The 20049-nt window shown below is 42.4% G+C and overlaps 1 protein-coding gene across 2 annotated transcripts in view; it reads left to right on the top strand.

The window, feature by feature from the left end:
- lama1 (laminin, alpha 1) overlaps positions 1–20049 on the top strand; it is a 286034-nt gene that overhangs the window by 235754 nt on the left and 30231 nt on the right. For both annotated transcript variants that reach the window (XM_048529540.2, XM_048529541.2), the window contains 10 exons: positions 794–937; positions 3534–3667; positions 4208–4364; positions 4459–4583; positions 7502–7652; positions 10121–10265; positions 12774–12915; positions 14279–14393; positions 17227–17397; positions 19509–19660. In XM_048529540.2, coding sequence (XP_048385497.1) covers positions 794–937; positions 3534–3667; positions 4208–4364; positions 4459–4583; positions 7502–7652; positions 10121–10265; positions 12774–12915; positions 14279–14393; positions 17227–17397; positions 19509–19660 — 1436 coding nt within the window. The remainder of the gene's footprint in view (positions 1–793; positions 938–3533; positions 3668–4207; positions 4365–4458; positions 4584–7501; positions 7653–10120; positions 10266–12773; positions 12916–14278; positions 14394–17226; positions 17398–19508; positions 19661–20049) is intronic.

The raw sequence follows: 20049 nt of genomic DNA, 5'->3' as shown, positions 1-20049 counted from the left end.
CAGGACAAAGCTGCCTGTTTGACTGGTACCACACCCACAAACATTCACTCCCTGTAGCACTGATGCAGTGGCGACAATGTGTATAATTTGCAAGATGCACTGTAATAGCTCATCAAGACTCGACCAACAGCACCTTCCAAACCCATGACCTCTACCACCAAGAAGGATAAGGGGATCAAATACGCGGGATCATGTGTAAGTTTCCTTGAAAGCCACAAGCCATCCTGATTTTGAACTATATCCCCACACGTTCCCCACCACTGGGCCAAAATACTGCAACTCCCTCCCTAATAACACTGTGGTTGGCCCTACACCACAAGGACTGTAGTGAATCAAGAAGGTCACTACCCCCTTATCGAGCAAATTAGAGATGGGCTGTAATTGTTGATGAGCAGTGCTCTGCAATGAGCCGCCTGTTGGGGGCAGATGCAAACAGAAGGGTTGTCTGCACAGAAACAGCAGAGAACGTTGGATCTTTTGTCAGGGTGGACAGGTTGATGGTGGAAGCATACATAGACCAGCAATGGGATGGAGTTTTTTGTTTGAGGTGGGTTCAGGCACATAGTGACAGGGCATTGAGTGAAATCTATTCTAAGTGTGGGGACAGGCCGTTGAGCTGCAGCGTTTCTTGTTGTTGGGGTCACAGTAGCTGCTAATGCTCAGGGCCGGTGTATTCACAAGGAGTACAAGCCTTGTCCTGTCAGAACGGTCTAACTGACGGAGAGAAGATGAGGTGATGTTGCTAAATCCTGCCATTTTGATACTGAACCTGAGTTTTGATTTTTTTTCCCAGATTAAGGTGGCAGTATCAGCCAACCGAGATTGCATCCGTGCCTACCAACCAGCGCTAACAAGCAGCAATTACAACACTCTGACACTGAATGTGAAAACCTCCGAATCGGAAAATTTGCTGTTCTACCTCGGCAGCAGCACCAGCGTGAGTAACCAGACATAGCTCCTGTCACATGTTGTGGAGTGCCCTCGATGGGTGTTACAATATTACAGGACAGTCAGATCATTAAAATAGTCTATCATGTGGACAAGTCAATCCACCCATACAGTTTGCACCCATAGAGGTTTACTAACGTTTCAAATGCCTGTAACTTAAATGAAATTACTCCTTCCACTTCTGTCTTGTGTGAGAACAGGATTAACAATTAATTTCTCGAAATTTGTAAAAATTCTGTACGACTATTTCGGGAAGGCAACATTTCTCATCTCTTGCTAACTGTAGTTAATTTGTAGTTTTTACTCTGATGTATTATACAATTTCTTAAGTGAAAGTAACTCACTAAATAATGGTGTAATTTCAGAGTGATATAGTATCGAAACAGACTGCTCAGTTCAACCGATGCACATCGACCAAGTTTCCCAAACTAAACTAGTCCCACTTTCCTACATTTGGCCCATATCCCTCTAAACCTTCCCTATTCATATTCCTGTCCAAATGTCTATTAAAAAAATTTAAGTGTACCTACATTTCCCACTTCCTTTGGCTGTTCATTCCACAAACAAAACCACCTTCTGTTTGAGGCCTTTCAGGTTCCTTTTAAAACTGTCTCCACTCACTATGTCCTCTAGTTTTGAACTCCCACACCTGAGGGAAAAGGCCTCTGCTATTCAGCTTTTCTATGCCCCTCATGATCTTAAAAACCTCAATAAGGTCACCCTTCAAATTCCTATGCTCCAGTGAAACAAGTCACAGCCTATCCACCCGATTCCCCATGTCTCAAACTCTCCAGTCCTGGCAATCCTTCCGATAACAGGGCGACCAGAACTGTACACAATACTCCAGAAGTGTCCTCACCAATGTCCTAAATGACATTAAATGACATTCCGACTCCTATACTCAAAGGTCTGAGCAATGAAGGCAAACATGCTAAATGCCTTCTTTATTGCCCTACCTACCTGTGGCACAAATTTCGAAGAATTGTGTACCTGAATCCCTAGGTCTCTCTGTTTGAAAATGCTTCCCAGAGCCAACCATTAACTGTATAAGTCCTGCTGTTGTGTGTTTCATCAAAATGCAAACCTCACATTTATCCAGATTAAACTCCATCTGCCACTCCTTAGCCCATTGACCCAATTGCTTGAGATCCCCTTGTGACCTTAGCTGATCTTCTTTGCTTTCAACTATACCATCAATTTTGATCTCATCCTCAGACTTGCTAACCATGCCTCTTAAATTCTCATCCAAATCACTTACATAAATGACAAAACAGAAGTGTTGCCAGCACCAATCCCTGCAGAACACGGCTGGTCACAGGTCTCCAGTCTGGAAAACATTCCTGTGGCACCACCCTCTGTCTTGTACTGTTAAGCCAATTTTGTATCCAACTGGCAAGCTCACCCTGAATCCCATGTGATTTAACTTTACTAATCAGTCTGCCAAATGGAAACTTGTCAAAGGCTTTGCTAAAGTCCAGGTAGAGATCCACCACTCTCCCTCGTCTATCTTTTTGGTTCTATCCTTAAAAAACTCAATCAAGTCTGTGAGACACAATTTCCCATGCACAAAGGCACACTGACTATCCCGAATCAGTCCTTACCTTTCCAAATGCATGTAAATCCCATCTCTCAGAATTCCCTCCAACAACTTACCCATCACAGATGTCACACACACAGGTCTACAAATCCCAGGCTTCTCCTTATAGCCTTTCTTAAATAACATTAACCGCCCTCCCCAGCCATCTGGCACCTCACCTGTGGTTGTAGATGATACAAACTCCCATAGTAATACTGACAATGTACCAATGAACTACTTGGGATGGAGCAAAGTTTTTAAAGAAAACGTTTTTCCATTTAGACCTTCCAACATGCTTGTGCAGGTTTTTTTTTGCAGCATTCGAAGCAGTTGTGTTATATCTTGCAGCAGTGTGCTGACATATAACTTTACACACACCATTTCATGGTATGTGACCTAATGATATAAAGCTCACAGTCTCCCTCTTACTCAGCTCTGTCCTCTTCCAGCATGACATGCAGTACTTCCCAAAGATACACTTGCCTGTGATTGGAATGTACATCTGTCGATACCTCATGATGTAGTGAAAGTTTATTACGTTCTTCAGAACTATATTACCCACATCTCATCCATATGTTACAGAAGCTAATAGTGGACTCACAGTGCGACAGTGACAGATCATGTCCTGCCAGATGCTGTGAGCCATTTCACTCTGAAGGCAGGCTCTACATTTAGAATATCAACATTTAACAAAGCATTTCTTCTACCCACCAATTTGTTCATTTCAATAATGTCCATAAATTAGTTTGTACAGACGTTCTTCAAGATCTGGAAAACCCTATACATATTTTTATATTGATTTACTAGCCAGATGTTGTCAGGAATAGTGTGGCATGTAGCATTTCTGTAATTTTGCTTGAACATCCTTTTAGATGAAAAAAGATTTAAAATGCATTGTCCCATTTAGATCTCTTCAACTAATGTTGTGCACAGCAAAAAGTGACATTTGAATAGACTGGTTCATTTTTGCAAAAACCGAAGTTATACTAAACCTCTGCCTGTTCTGTAGACTGAATTCTTGGCTCTGGAGATGCGACATGGCAGGGTTGGCTTCCTATGGGATGTGGGCTCTGGCACAACAAGATTAGAATACCCCGATCTCCAAATTAACAGTAACAAGTGGTACAGGATTCACGCTGCCAGGTAAGTGATATTCCCTCATCATCTCCATCCTTATGCAGGCTGTTGGTTGCCTATGGATTATCCACAAGTGTTTGACAATGCTGTAATTACAAAAGAAATAGGAGTGGGGTGAGACCAGTAGGCATGTCGAGCCTTCTCCCTGCACCTTTAATCAAGTGGACTTGAGAAGGTGAGGCTCCGGGCAGTGGGGTGTCCTGATCTGATTATCGCCTACTGCCCTAGAGGGAGATTCAGCCCCTGATCTTTCTCACACACTCTGCAATGCCTTGTAGTTTAATTTAAAGCCAGGAGCTAAGATGCTACTAACTGCTTACATGCTAGAATGCTGGATACTGGATGGTTTTGCTAAGTACATTCCAACTGAGCATACTGCCACAAGAGTTCAGATGCAGTTAAAACCTATTTGTGATGTACATGTAATTTCTTTGTAAATGAACATTCCATTTTCCTAGCTGGAAAATAAATATTTAATACTAGTTATGTTGAGTTTTAAAATCATTTATTTGCTTGAGCTGAAGAAAATTAGAAATTGTTTGCTAGGTTTGGACGTATGGGTACCTTATCTGTTCAAGAAGTTGGATCGCCCAGTTTAGATAAGCCAGTGGTAAAGACAGCCACATCTGCTGGAACTTCCACTGTACTGGATGTGACCAATACCACACTGGTGTTTGTTGGAGGTCTCTCTCGACAAATGAAGGTCAGTGCATCTTCTCTGACTTGCCCTGCTTTCCTCTTGTATGTTTGTGCATTTACTTTCCTCTTCGGAATCACATCATCTACTTTTGCAACAGAAAGTAGCAGCTGTGAAGATTACCCACTTCAAAGGTTGCTTGGGTGAAGCCTTCCTGGATGGGAAATCCATTGGCTTGTGGAACTTCCGAGAAAGGGAAGGGAGTTGTAGTGGGTGCTTTGCAAGGTAAGCCTTGTCCGATCACGCTTACTGTTTATTTTGTTGATCATTTCCACCGTTAATGGTTTATAGTGTTACAGAATTGTTACAGCACATGTGGCCATTCACTCTGTTGTATCCATGTTGGCCCACTGCAGCAATGAACTCAGCTTGTCCTTTCCTATTTTAAACAAAAAAAAAGTAAAATGTTGCAAATGCTGGAAATCTGAAATAAAAACCGAAAGTGACTGAGAAACTCAGCAGATCTGGCAGCATCTGTGGAGACAGAATCAGAACATTTCAAAACCAAAACTACTGCCAGATCTGCTGAGTTTCCCCAGCATTTTCTCTTTTTACTTCTAATTCTCTCCTGTGTAGCTGTGCCTGTTCATGGAAGGCTGTAAAAATGTTTTCTTTAAACCAGTGACATTTCCAGTTATACCAGTAAATATTGGGTTACCTGGATTATGTATTTTTTTTATGATTCACACAATTATCCAAAACAAGAACAGAAATTTCAGGAGAAACTCAGCAGGTCTGGCAGCATCTGTGGAGAAAAAACAGAGTTAACATTTTGGGTGCAAAGGACCCTTCTTCGGAACAGGTCCTTTGAATTTGTGGTTGATTGATGGTGACGCCAAACATTCCAAGCTGAGGCCTTTCTTTTATTCAGGGTCCCGACCTGAAACATCAACTTTCCTGCTCCCCTGATGCTGCCTGGTCTGCTGTGCTCATCCAGCTCTACTCTGTGTTAGCCTTGAAACTAATAAGGCACTTTTGTCCATATTCTGGGAGATGCAATACATTGCAATCCTCAGTATAAATTGTTGCAGTTAAGCATGACCTTCCTAATCTTTACTGTAGACAGGTTCTTGTGGCTCTGTAGGCAGCATCTCTACCCCAGCAGCTCGTGGTTAATGCCCCATGCCAGGGCCTTAGTACTGAAGGGCAAAATGTGTCGGCACAGGCTTGAAGGGCAGAAGGGCTTGTGCCTGTGCTGTATTGTTCTTTGTAGGGCATGTTGGCCATGGAAGGTGTGCCCAGTTACGTGGGAAAACAGTTGACTGTTCAGACTGTAAATCTTTTCAACACATCTGATAGTAATTGCTAAGAGCAGGAGAGTTTCGTGGTCAGCCATCCAACGGAAAGCGATGGCAAACCAACACACCAATTTGCTCATAAATGTGGCCCATTCCGTTGAGAGTCGATTGCCCACCCTCAGAAATGACAAGGAGACAAGACAGCCAACTTCATTTCAGATGACAAGGTGTAGAGCTGGATGAACACAGGCCAAGCAGCATCAGAGGAGCAGGAAGGCTGACGTTTCGGGTCTAGACCCTTACCATTTCAACTAAATGGTGCTCAAAATAATTGTTCACCGCTTTTAGAATCATGACATGCTGTGAATGCTCAGACCATTAGTGCACAGATACACAACTTTGTTTTCAGTTTTTATTTTGTCGAGATTCATATATTTTATGCCTGTTCATAAAAGACGGCACACCATGGTAAAAATGTGTTGTTTAAACCAGAACTAGTTATACCAATAGTTTACACATTCAGTTTAACAAAGATAAACATAAGGATATCAATAAGAAACAAAATGCACAGTATTTTAACTAGCTTTTGACAGAGAAAACTGGATTGCTTTTTGAATTGTGTGCATCACCTGTTGTCTAAATGGGTCATGGTTCAAACATTCATCTCTCATTCACTTCCAGATGCTCGTTGAACTGTTGTAAACTTCAAGTAGTTTTTATTTTGATCTCAGATTTCTGGAATGTATTTTTTTCCCCATCTGCCAAACCACATTTGAGTGTTGTCAGTCTTCAGCCAATTTGATTCATTCAATGTGAAGTCAAGAAACATATGCAGGCATTAGATAATGCAAAGTCTGTGGGTCCTGACTTGCTGCTCCACTAGCTAAGAAGGTGCTGGTGAGGCCATATCTGGAGTACTATGACAAGTTTGGTCCTTGTGTATAAGGGATAGATGTTACTTATTAATGGCAGTTCAGAGAAGGTTCACTCCAAAGGTCTCCAATATGGAAAGATTGTCTTATGAGCAAAGGCTAAACACACTGGGACTCTACTCACTGGAGTTTAGAAGAATGAGCGGTGATCTCATTTTAACATGTAGGATTCTTAAGGGGCTTGACAAGGTAAATGCTGAGAGCATGTTTCCCCTCATTGGAGAGTCTAGGTCCAGAAGGCATCATCTCAAAATAAAAGCAGTGACAATTTTACAACAAAAACAGAAGTGACTGGAAAAGCTCAACAGGTCTGGCAGCATCTGTGAAAAAAAAAATCAAGAGTTAACGTTTCGGGTCCGGTGACCTTTCCTCAGACAGAATTTAAGACTAAAATGAGGAGGAATTTCTTCTGAGCGTTGAGAGTCTTTAGTCACCTTGCTATGTACAGCTTGAGTATGTTTAAGGTTGAGATAAACAGATTCTGGATCAGGAGGAGAACAAGGGTCATGGGGAAAAGGCAGAAAAGTGGATGGGAGGAATGTCAGATCAGCCATGATCCTGTTGAATGATGGAGCATGCGTGAAAGGCTGAATGGCCTACACTTGCTCCTATTTCTTATGGTCTTATGACCTTATGTAGTTTCAGCAGGACTTCACTGTTTTTGTATTCCATTTCCTTTCAAGTAAAGGCTCACATTCTATTTAACATTCCATTCCTTATTACCTGTTGAACTCAGATGCTATTATTTCATAATTTATGCAGGAGGACCCCAAATCCCACTACCCTGAAGTTTTATGCAGACTTTCTCTGTTTAAGTAATATTCAGCTCCTCTATTCTTCTTGCCAAAATGAAAAGGCTCACATTTTACTGCAGGCGAAAGTGGTTTTTTATATCTCACCAATAGAATTTCACCTATGATGTACACCAGTTGGAAAGGATTTATTATAGATATACATTGTACATATTCTACAGGTCACAGAATGAAGACATTGCTTTCCACTTTGATGGAAGTGGCTATTCAGCTGTCGAGAAGGTTCTACGTTCCACAACAACCCAGCTAGTGATGCAATTTAGCACGTTCTCACCAAATGGCTTGTTCCTGTACCTCGCTTCAAATGGGACCGTAAGCACCATGCAGTTTGTTGTTACATTATTAACCCTTTCTATACTGATGAACGTGAAATCATTCTTGAAGGATCATTCCATTTCTTTCCACTGCAAATGTTGAGCTGTTAAAATCTTAAATCCTTATTGTTTGATATTCAGCGTTAATGTAAAAGACAACGGATTGATGTTTTTCACTTTGTACTTTTCAGGGTAATTCACAAAAGTACCAATTCTAAGGGAATCTAATATTTATACTGTATGAGAGAATTCAATGTAATTGTTTTCCTGTTGAACTGGTATTCTTGTGAACTGCCCTGATGAGTAAAAGCTTCAGGTAAATGTATTTTTTTAGTCAAATTTTATACTACCACACAACTAATTGATCTTTCTCAGGCAATTGTTTGTACTTTGCTCAATGGTTCTTAGAGTACAAGCTGAAAGCACTCTGAGGACAATTCAGTAGCAAGTCGAAACAGGTTTGTTCACACCACCTTCAACTTTTGTATCTTACTACCTTCGTCTGTACTGCTGTCTTGCCTGTTCATTGTATAAACCAGCAATTTTGTCCTTTAGAACAATTGTAGGATGGTACAGTGCACTGCTCTGGAGAGAGATGGAGCAAGCTATTTCCCACACTGAGGGAGCTTCTCATCCATAGTAGTGCTCTGCTGGGCAGTTACCAGGCAGTTGACAATTAACTGACCCAAAGGAAGATAAAAATATACATGGGGCATCATATGCAATTTATTTTTCAAGATCTCTTGTTGAGGGCTAACTTTTGCATTCTGGGGACAATCTTTCAGTTTTCAGTGGCTACTTTTTCATTCTCCCTAAATTCTTCATTAGACGATGAAGTCACAAAATAGCATTCTTGAATTTGGACTCTCAGAGGTAAATTTGAAGGCACCCTCAATTGAGATCAAATCTACATTAAGCTTAAAGTCACAACATACAAAGGAAGCATTAGCTCAGACACCACAGTATTAAAACTGGCACAAGACAGCAGGGCACCAGTTGGCAACAATGCTTTTCTTTCATTGATAAACACCTCTGCAAACAAAAATGATACCACTCTCTCGGTGTGGTCGCAAATAATACATTCTCATTGTATATTCGCAAAGCTGGAATATCTTAACCACATCCTTACTATACCTTATTGCATCTCAGGTCTCAGTTTTAAATTTAAATTTACAATTGATTACAATTGCATCAATTGAATTTTGCCAATACGGTAGTGCCTAAACATATGCAGCATTAAACTAGAGATTCCACATTCACTCAAAAGTCATTCATTACCTTGAGAGATTTCAGGTTTCCCTAGCTGTGGGTTTGCAGTGTTTCCTTGACACCAGGCTTGAAATTGATCCCTTTTCTTTGCAGCCCCCCTCTCCTCCTACTTTTGAAGCCTCCTTCTCTTTTTCAATCCCTTGCTGCCTCCCCCGACTCTCTCCCACTATCCTTTCACCCATTCCCTTGAGGCATCTCCATCTTTCATGTTCCCCCTCCTCCTCGCCCACTGCAGTATTCCTTCACCCTCATAATCTTCTTCTAGCGCCTGACCCCTCCTGGACCTGATCAACAGTGGGTCTCCTCAACAGGAAGGTGTCTCCCGACTTTCCCTCCAGGCCTCAGTGAAACACTTGGCTTTTGGATCAAGCTCTGGCCTCTCATTTAGCCCCCAGTTCCAGCTGCTCTGAAACTGCTCTGCACCCCCAGCCCCAGGACCCAGGTCTTAAACCCTCATTCTCAGCTCCATACCCCTGCTCTGATGGCCCCCTTGTGACCTGACTGTCTTCACAAAAACCCACCAGCTTGTCCCATGCGTTGCCCTCACCAAGTAAAATTTTGTTTCTCTTGCATGTTTCTGAGCCTATCACATAACAGGAGAGAAGGGAGGAGCAGCTCCCTCCATTCAACTCGAGAAGACAACCTTTCTCTGGTTGGTCATTCCTTTGGGTGAATTTCGTCGGATGATTTCACAGTATCAGGAGTGGATATGCGTTATGTCAGGCGTCAGTTAGCTCATTTAGCTGGACAGCCAGTTTAGTGATGCAGCGTGACACCAACAGCATGGGCTCAGTTCTCCTACTGGCTGAGGTTACCCTGAAGGACTGTGAGTGTGGAATGCTTCTTTAATCGTGAACATTGTGCCACTGTTCTGTCTGAGGCAAGCCAACCCTGTTCAGAATCTCTTTAATAGGCTTCCCCACACAATGAAATCTCTGTGAGACATCTAAACAACAGCGAGTACCTGGCTGAGTTGTGTGAATGGGGAGGAGCGGAGATGGTGAACTGGGTCTTGCTTATGATGAAGTGTTCTGTAGATTTCGCTACTTCCTGCCATATTTCCTCCACAAAACAAAACAAAAAAAAAGGGACAGCCACAGAATGACCACGTGCAAGCAGAGTTCAAGAATGTTCTTTTATTGCTCTCATGTGGAAAGTTCAAAGTCCCTAATCTTTTTCCTTTTTACCCTTCACCAGAGAGACTTCTTAGCAGTAGAGCTGGCAGATGGGAAAGTGCGAGTGACCTTTGACCTTGGGTCTGGAGTTCTCACCCTTATGTCTGAGAAACGGTACAACAATGGAACATGGTTTAAAATTGCATTTCAGCGCAACCGGAAGCTAGGTAAGAAAACAGCCTTGAGCTTGTGTTTCTCGTTAGGTTTAGTGAAGATTTATAAATCCCTATTCCTGGAGAATGCTGTGTAGTGGTACTTCAAATGAGTAGCTAACCCTAGTCTATTCTGTTGTTTCATCTGGACGCCCTGATCAGAGAGGCAGTGACATCTCATAATGTCACTCCATCCAGTCATCCAGAGCTGATGTTAAAATCACACTGTAGCAGACAGTGAAATCTGTGTTCGATATTTAGAATTAAAAGCTAGCCTAATGGTGACCATTGTCAATCACTTTTGAAAACTCATCTCGTTCATGCACGGTCTGTAGTGAAGGAAATCTGCCATCCTCACCTGCTCTGGCCAACGTGTGACTCCAAACCCACAGCACTGTGGTTGATTTGCAATGGTCTTAGCAAATTACTCAAAGAGCAAAGAACAATATGCACAAGAACACGCCCTTTGACCCACCAAGCCTGCACCGACATATGCCTTTCTAAACAAAACACTTTTTGCCTGTACATGGCCCCTATCCCTCTAATCCCTGCCTATTCATGTACCTGTCAGGATGCCTTTAAAATGTTGCTGTTGTGTCTGCATGTCCACTGGCAGTGCATTCCAGCCACTTTACCACATTCTGTGTAAAACAAAACCTGCCTCTGACATCTCCTTTAAACTTTCTCCCTTTTACCCTAACCCTGTGTCCCCTCGTAATTGACGTTTCTCCCCTGGGAAAAAGACTCCAACATGGTCTCCGTGCCTCTCATGATTTTGTAAACTTCTGTCAGGTCGCCCCTCAGCCTCCGACATGCAAGGAGAGCTAGGGATAGGTGATAAAGACTGGCTGAGTGATGCCCACAGAGTCGTAAAATCTCTGCAGTGTGGAAGCAGACAGTTCAGCCCATCAAGCCTACACTAACCCTCCAAAGAGCATCCCACCCCTATCCTATCTCTGTAACTGTGCATTTCCCAAGCTAACCCATCTAGCCTATACATCCCTGGACACTATGGGCAATTTAGAATGGGCAGTCCACCTAACCTGTACATCTTCGGGTTGTGAGGAGGCAGTGCTAACCACTGAGCCACCGTGCCATCCCTATATCCCCTGTATGCATTCTCTTTAATAATCCTTGGTATTATTCCAATAAGGTCATTCTACATTTCTGACCAAACTTGTTCCCAATTATTTTTCTAATTATTGTTTGGTGTTGAAGTGGGTGACCCTGTAGAGGAAGAAGGGTAACTGCAGTGTTTGTAACCATGATTGAGGCATCTCTGTATGAGCATTATGGGACCAGTATTTGCCCTTACTGCCTGTGGCAGATGCTGAACACATCAACCTCGAACACCAGTGAGGTTTCAAAACTGGAAGATTTACAATTAACTCTGTGGATGTTCTCAGTCAGCTGCTGCAAAAGAAATGCAGTCACTTGATGCCCATGTTACCCTCTAATAACTATAATATGCAATGCAGTATAGTACAATATTGATGACAATATGCTCCCTTTCCATTAGGGTGAGTCTGTCTTCTGAGAGCATGGAATATTTGAGAAATCTTTGCCTCACACATGCCAGTAACCTGCTGCTACTGGAAATATTATTTAGTAGCTTTTCTTCATGAATCATGCAGCCAGCCTTGTACTGAAAATGAGACACGATGATGCTTCTAACAAGAAGTGTGCCTCTTTCGTGCAGTATCAATAGTTTTCCCCCTTCATTTGATATTCTTGTGAATTGTCCTGAAGAGTACAATACTCAAGTTCTGTGCAACCAAACAACCAATAGTATATTCTGTTTGGTTCAAATGTCCCACAAATTGTTTACCCAGGGAATAAACCCACAGTCAAATTCCAACTTCAAAGATATTTTTAGTCAGTGTATGTGAATCCAGACACTAATTATCAGCAGGTATTCAACTTTAGGACATAATTGCTGCTTAAAATACTATATTTTTTGATTCATTCACAGAATGTAGGCATTTGCCCAGAGGACTGTTAACCAAATTGCTAGGTGTCCATGTAGGCCAGACCAGGGAAGGATGGCAGATTCCTTCCCTAAAGTACATCAGTGAACCAGATGGATTTTCTTCCAACAGTTTGCAATGGTTTTGTGATCGTCACTAATCTGTGAATTCCAGACTTTTTATTGAATTCCATTATGGTGGGATTTGCGACATTTACCTGGACTGCTGGGATTAATAACAAAAACAAAAGTTGCTGGAAAAGCTCAGCAGGTCTGGCAGCATCTGTAAAGGGAAAAACAGAGATAACTGTCTGGTGACCCTTCCTCAGAACTGATTAATAGTCTAGTGATAATATCAGTAGGCTACTACCTGTCCATTAACACTTAATAGTCACATTTCCTGTCAGACTTCACTGTCCAGTGATCAGTCCAGGACATGCTTACCCCTGTATGGCCCAAGCAAGGACAGCGCACTGACCATGGACATCAGAGGCACAAACCTAGGAACCACAGTTCCAGGGTCACCCTGATTGACATGTTATTTTGAATGTTCACAGGTATTCTGGCTGTCATGGACCCATTTAATTCAACGGATCGAGAAACCAAGCAAGGAGAGTCCCCAGGAACTGCTTCCGACCTCAATCGTGGGCACAAAGATCCGATCTATGTTGGAGGGTTGCCACGCTCCAGAAGTTACAGGTAGTTTAATGTGTTACCGGGTCAAGAGTGCAGTGCTGATGCCATCTCACTGGTTCTAATCAGAGGTAGGAATAGAATACAGTTTCCCAGAATAAAAGCCTCACACCTTTTGCGTGAAAAAGTATTTTGTTTGGCTATCTTGTACTAGTTCCACCCTTTGAACTTTGTTCAAATTGGTATTTTTGTACAATCAGTAACACGGACCACTAAAATGATACTGGAACTTTTTGAGGTGAGCAAAACTTTGTAACTCAGGGATTAAAATAAACAGCAGCTACATGGTGAAGATTGTGTTTCACTGGAATTTTATTTTAACCAGCAGTGACTGTTCTAAATGACCATCCCAAGCCTATCCTTACAAAAAACCCAACACACGTCACTCAATTAGTTTTAATTGAAAAGTGCCCTTTTCACTAAAAGCTGGTTCGTTCTGTTTCTTTTCATGAGTTGCGGGTGTCACTGGTATTTGACTGAGTGGCTTGTGAGCCCTATTTCTGAGACAACCTCATTGCTACGGTCTGGCGACCCATATAGGCCAGATTTCCTTCACTAAAGGACAGTGGTGAACCAGATGGATTTTTAAACAACCATTGATAATAGCTTCATGATTACCATCACTGACACTTTCAGTTTATTTGTAATTGAAATTAATTTCCACCAGGCACTGTGAGATTTGACCACATCCCCTCCCCCTCCATCAAGAATCTGAAGCTGGATCGCTGGTTTATGAGGCCAGTCCCATTTAGAATTAGAATTGGTTCCTTTTTGTCCCATGCACTCAAATGATTGCAATGAAAAGTTTACATTTACAGCGCCATCTTATGTACAAAGGCACCGAGGTACTGAATCCTAAGTTACAGATCCTTCAGGGGGGAGAATTAGAAAAATAAAGAAATAAAACATCCAGCTATACTGATTATAGGAGTAAATTAGAAATATAAAAGAAATAAGTAGTTCAGACTAGCAGTACTTCCAACCCAGTTCATGTTGGCTCTGAGCCTCGGGTTGGCTTTAGTCCATTACCAACATGCACCACCGTCTCTCCCTATTTCAGCAAAGTTAAACGATCTGGAACACAAACAGAAGTTGCTGGAAAAGCTCAGCAGGTCTGGCAGCATCTGTGACGAAAAGAATCAGAGTTAACATTTCGGGCCCGTCGACCCTTTCTCAGAACCGAAATGTAAACTCTCTGATTTTTCTTTTTCTTCACAGATTGCTGCCAGACATGCTGAGCTTTTCCAGCAGCTTCTGTTTGTGTTCCTGATTTACAGCATCCACAGTTCTTTCGGTTTTTGTTGTTAAACTCTCTGTTGCCCCACTGGTGATGCTGCTTTATCTGCATATGGTGCCTGTCTTTTTGCAGGAAAGAGGTTCTCAGCAAATCGTTTGTAGGTTGCTTGAAGAAGTTGGAGATATACCGTTCTACATTTGACCTGCTGAGGAATTCCTTGGGTGTGAGGAAAGGGTGTCTACTTGAGGTAAAGAATAACAGGGATGTAAATTCCTCAAGAATGAGGACTTTAGAAGAGAAAAGCTTGAAGTTTAAAAATCACCCCCTGCAGGTTCCCCTCCAGGCCACTCACCATCCTGACTTGTAAATATATCAGCATTCCTTCGCTGTCCCTGGGCCACAATTCTGGAATTCCCTCCCCATTAGCATTTGGGTCAACACACAGCACATGGACTGCAGCCATTCAAAAAGACAGCTTCTCAGGGACAACTAGGGATGGGCAACAAATGCTGGCCCCATCAGTGACACCCACATTCCACAGGGAATAAAAAGATGGTTACAAGTTGTTTAACAGGTGCTGATGTTAACCATATCATTAGCAGCAAGGTGGTCAGACTTCCTTCCTGTCAGGTGAAAGGGCTAAATTAAACAGGGGATCCAGACAGCTTTATTAAATGCATTCTGAAATCGATTCTCACAATCACAGTTGTGTTAACATTTATCTTAACTCTTAATGTTCAAATTGACAATTATAAGTTGACTCCCCTCAGGGTGCAGAGATGTTGAGAAATATCTGTGCAGGAGCGTCATCTATGAGTTGTAACTGGTGGCTGGTTGTTGAAGGCACTGAGAACATGGAAAATACTGGAAAGCGGGTTGAGACCATCTGGGAATGTTGAAGAATTTGTGAAGTTCCCTGCATTACTGGAGGTTTTTTTGGAACAAGACTTCCGCTGAAGAAACATAGAGGTTACGCTTACGGGAAGTTGCCAGGAGTGGGAATGGTTTGAGTTTTAAAAATAGGCTGGGTCTAGTTTCCACTGGAGTGTTGGAGGCTGAAGGCTGACCTTATAGAAGTTTATAAAATCATGAGGAGCACAGATAAGGTGAATAGCCAAGGTCTTTTCCCTAAGGTGGGGGAGTTCAAAACTAGGGGGCGTATGTTTAAGGTCAGAGGGGAAAGATTCAGAAAGGACATGAGGGCAACTTTTTTTTACACAGTTGGTTAGTCTGTGGACTGAACTACCACAGGAAGTGGTGGATGCAGGTGCAGTTCCAACCTTTAAATAACATTGGATAAGTACACAGTAGGAAAGGTTTGGAGGGATATGGGCCACACACAGGCAGTTGGGTTATTTATGTCGAGGAACTTGATTGGCATGGACTAGTTGGACCGAGGGGTCTGTTTCCATGCTGTCTGACTCAATGACCGTATTTGGTAGCATGCATTATGTGGTTGACAAACTGGCCCAGCCCTCCAACAGAACAGCACCCTGTGAGGAGGCTAATAGAGCCAGATGTTTGAATCTGTAGGCACTGATGTGTGAGCCCTTGAGGAGTAGATCCCTGGTCTTCACCAGCCTTCCTGTTTGTGCACTATGACTGAACAAGCACAGTCTGTGAATTTTATGGTCTTGCTTGATGCACTAACTGTGCTGCTGAATTACAAAGATCCACGGAAAGTCACAGGATGCTGGCTTGCTCAGAGACAGTGGTCTTGTGTCTGTCCATCAGTCATAAGAAAACAAACCAAAGTCAGAATGCAGTGACTTAGTCACCTTCAAATAAATGGTAGTATATTGTATGAAATGTTACAAGCTTTTGGTGCAAATCTGTGTTATGAGCAAGCTATGGTAGAAATCTGAGATAACGAGGTGTGGAGCTGGATGAACACAGCAGGCCAAGCAGCATCAGAGGAGCAGGAAGGCTGACGTTCCAGGCCTAGACCCTTCTTCCGAAACCTGATGGTAGAAATATTGTAGAAATATGACCCCCCTCCCTCATTGTATTTAGCTTTTGTTTATAATCAGACAGCTCTCTTTGAAAGAACGTTGGGTGAGTTCTGCTCCAGACATATTCAGTTCGTGTGTGTGTTCCCTTCTATCATTTGTCACCTTGCTTGCCCTATAATTCAAAAAATCAGTCTGAGATATTAGTTTCACCTTTGCTGCTTTCTTGCAGACAACCATTTTCTTCAGCACATCCCTCCAGGGATCATTCACCTCCTCCAGAACTTTCACTTACCCTTGTTGCATCCATTGCTGTGATGTTTCGTTGCTGCATTTCTTGACTTTTGTTAAGAACGTCCAGCAGCTGGTTATCATGTTTGCTGTTTGTGTGGTTGAGATACTTGCACCCTGCAGGAATTGAACCCAATGTCAGTCCCTGCCCCTTCTCCATGAGCATAGAACAGTACAGCACAGCACAGGCCCTTCTGCCCACAGTGTTGTGCCAACCTATTATCCTACTATAAGATCAAACTACCCCGCAAACCTTTCATTTTACTATCATCCATGTGCCTATCCAAGAGTCACTTGAATGTCCCAGATGTATCTGACTCCACCACCACCGCCAGCAGCGCATTCCACGCACCCACCACTAGTCCATGCCACTGAGACCAGGACCAGGCTGTTTCCCAGGGCAGTAACATTAGAATGTGCTGGAAGCTGCACTCTGGCTGTTGGTGTAACATAACGTTTTACTCTTGCCCCTGAAAAGAAAACAGCAAGTCAGCAGATTAGCAAGTGATTTATCAAAAACGAAACTGAAATAACTGGATAATCGTGTACTGTGGATTGTAGCTTCAAAATAATTGGAAAGCCTTTCAGCTCTTGTTATTTGCTCCTGACTGCTGAAACCAGGTCCGCTGTGTGTTATTACCTGTGACAAATCATGACTTGGCAATATTTCCCACCAACAAGAATAAGTAGTTTAGCTGTAAGCACTCAGATCTGATCACTTTCCATTGTCAGGGCGAATTGTAAACTAATTGATTATTTGACTCTGTAACTGCATTGGCAAGAGGTACGTTATAGATGAAAATGCTATATGTAACTTTTTCTTAACATGTTGTTTAACAGCCTATCCGTAGTGTCACTATTTTGAATGACGGCTTCGTACAGTTACAGCCGCGAGTCCTCCCAGTGGAGACAAAGTTAATGGCAACCTTCAGCACAAAGAACAACACTGGGATCATTTTAGCCGGTTTTGGCAAACCCACGAGGAGCCGCAATCGTCGGCAGACAAAAATGGTGAGTCAAGTCACGCCGACCCAGTCTAGTATTCGACAAAAGAAACAAGGAGGAAAGGAAGAGATTTTTGTTTCCAAAGTCACTTACCTTGATCTGAAATACCCTGCCTGGTGGAAACAAATTCAATCAGAGCTCTCAAAAGAGAATCAGATAAATACTTGAAGGAGAAAGTTCCGCAGATCCATGCAGAGAGACCAGGATAAAGGGACTAATGGGATAATTCTTCCAAAGAGCTATCACAAGTTCAGAGGGCTGAATGGATTAAGGTGAATAAAGCATAAGAACATTCCAGAGACAGTGAACAAGAGGACCAGCGTAAACCAAAGTCACATTCTCAATCACTTTACCACAAACTAAAAGGTCTTGAAGTGAAAGAACAGCGTAAGCAGATCAAATGCCTTCTCAAGTCTCAGAGGAACATCTGAATGCACTTTGACTGCAGTTCAAAGTAATTGATTATAAGCAATGTTGGTATACAGGCAATCTTCTCCTAAATATTTAAATATAATTATTTCCCATTTACTGCCCCGTACAGAACAAAAAAAATCAGTTTCTGTCTTTTGTAAGGTTTGATCTTTGAAACTAAATAACTTTTAAACCGTTGAAACCAAAAGCAAACCACCCCATCAGCAGGCTGCAACTTTATACAAGAGATCCAAACAGATATTGGTGTCACCACACCGAGTGCACAAGTTGTATGGGCTAGCTTCTATCTTAATGTGGTCTCTTTGTGCTTTAATATTGATTGATTGAGAAATTTAGTATTTGAGACGCACAAGTGTTTAAAGGATATGCCACTATACGGTGGCAGGGTTTCTGCACCTCCATTTGACAATCATTTTTTATTTAATTGCAGAAGTGTTGGGAGATTCTGGCTGCGCTGTGTGCCTGTGTTGAGAGCTCTACCTGATTAAAAGGCTGTTTTTTACACATCATAGATGGGCAATATTCGTCTCGGGTTATCGAGCTGAGGTGTTGCCTGATGTGAGAGAGAGAAAACAATTAAAAGAGTAGCAAGTTCTATTTGTGAGAAGTCCCCATTTTGATAGACTATTTAATTCAATCACAAGTACCTAATTTTTCCTGTTTTAATGAGGACATTAACACATTTATAATGAAATTAATCACTAATACCAGTGGTAATTTCAAGTCATACACTCTTGTGTCCACTAATAGCTCTTCCTTGCCTTCTTTGTATTTACCCTTATTTTTTATTTTCTTCCATACCCCATTCTGTTTCTGTTTCTCAGTTTCTATTCACGACCCAGGTCACTGAGGTAACTCTACACCTACTGAGGAAGCAGAATACACCAGTGAAGGGAATCCCTTTTTCCTTTCATGTAATGCGGATATCATTGGCTGGCCTAATTGCCCTTGAGGAGGTGCAGTATTTTGTCGGACTACTTTCACTGTTACATCAACAGTAGCTCCATTTCCACTGCATGCTGCCACTCCCTGGAGCTGGAGTCGGAGAATAGACCAAGAGTTTCCACTGCAGTTAGTGCACTGTGGCTCAAACTGCTATTAAACTCACAGAATACGAGTTTAAACGTAAGACTAAAATTGAATTTCAGCCCAGTCTTCTTGATCCCTAACAGTACTGATCTACATTTGCTCCCAGTCTGGCAACATCATTGTTTTAAAGACCCTCATTGTTGTGTTTAAATCTCTTCATTGCCTCATCTCCTCACTGGTTTTGTAACATTCTGCGGCGCGCCTTCTGAAGAGATGCCGTACTGGGCTCAACAAACGCTGCCAAACCTGCTGAGTTTCTCCAGCGTCCTCTGTGTCTGTTCTCTAGCCTTACATCTGAAATCTCTGGGCAGCTCTGTTTCTGTCTTCCTACACACCCCATTGTGATACTATCATTACTATGGCTGTTGTCAGGAGTGATACATCAGGTTGCTTACTCCCCTTTCAGCAGGAGTGTGGTCCTGGAATAAAGCACTCGCATAAATGCTTGGGAATTGGTAAATGCTGACTATACTTGAATAACAGTGCCATGGGGTGTGGGTAGTATTTTTCAAAGCAATTGCCTTTCAGCCAACTCCTTATGATTGGGACCTTGCGTGTGATTGAGGATTTGATGAGCTCCTGTTTAATATCCATAGGCATTCCTTGCCGTTATGATAATTGATGGCCGTGTGGAAGCTCATGTAAACACTGGCGATGGAGTCCACACTAGGAGAGTCGTTGCCAAGTCCCCTTCAGGAACCTTCAGTGATGGACAGGAACATTCTATCATACTGACGAGAAGTAAGAGGTGTGTGTTAACATGCACAGATCTGATTAAGATGAGAGTTCTTAGAATGAAATGGGTAAAATGAAATGGAAGAAAGATACGATCATGAGTGCTGCTTACTGAGTTTCACCAAGTCTGGTTTTATTACTGACGCACCAGATGTTTCAAAATCCGTGGCTGTGGTGCAGCCATTGAAGCCCGTTTCTAATTGGTTCTAAACGCATTGACCAAGAACACCATTTCAGGGGGTAGTTAAGAGTCAGTCGCATTGCCAGGGGTCTGGTTACCAGGTCACCACTTGGCTTTTAATCTCACCAAATGTCATGGTGACACTTGAACTCCTGTCTCCAGGGCATTACCCTGGGCATCAGGCTTACCAATCCAATGCTATGACCACTACACTCCTATCA

The sequence above is a fragment of the Stegostoma tigrinum genome, chromosome 5 (assembly GCF_030684315.1).
Source record: "Stegostoma tigrinum isolate sSteTig4 chromosome 5, sSteTig4.hap1, whole genome shotgun sequence".
Classification (NCBI taxonomy): domain Eukaryota; kingdom Metazoa; phylum Chordata; class Chondrichthyes; order Orectolobiformes; family Stegostomatidae; genus Stegostoma; species Stegostoma tigrinum.
This window is presented reverse-complemented; position numbering and strand designations above follow the sequence as displayed.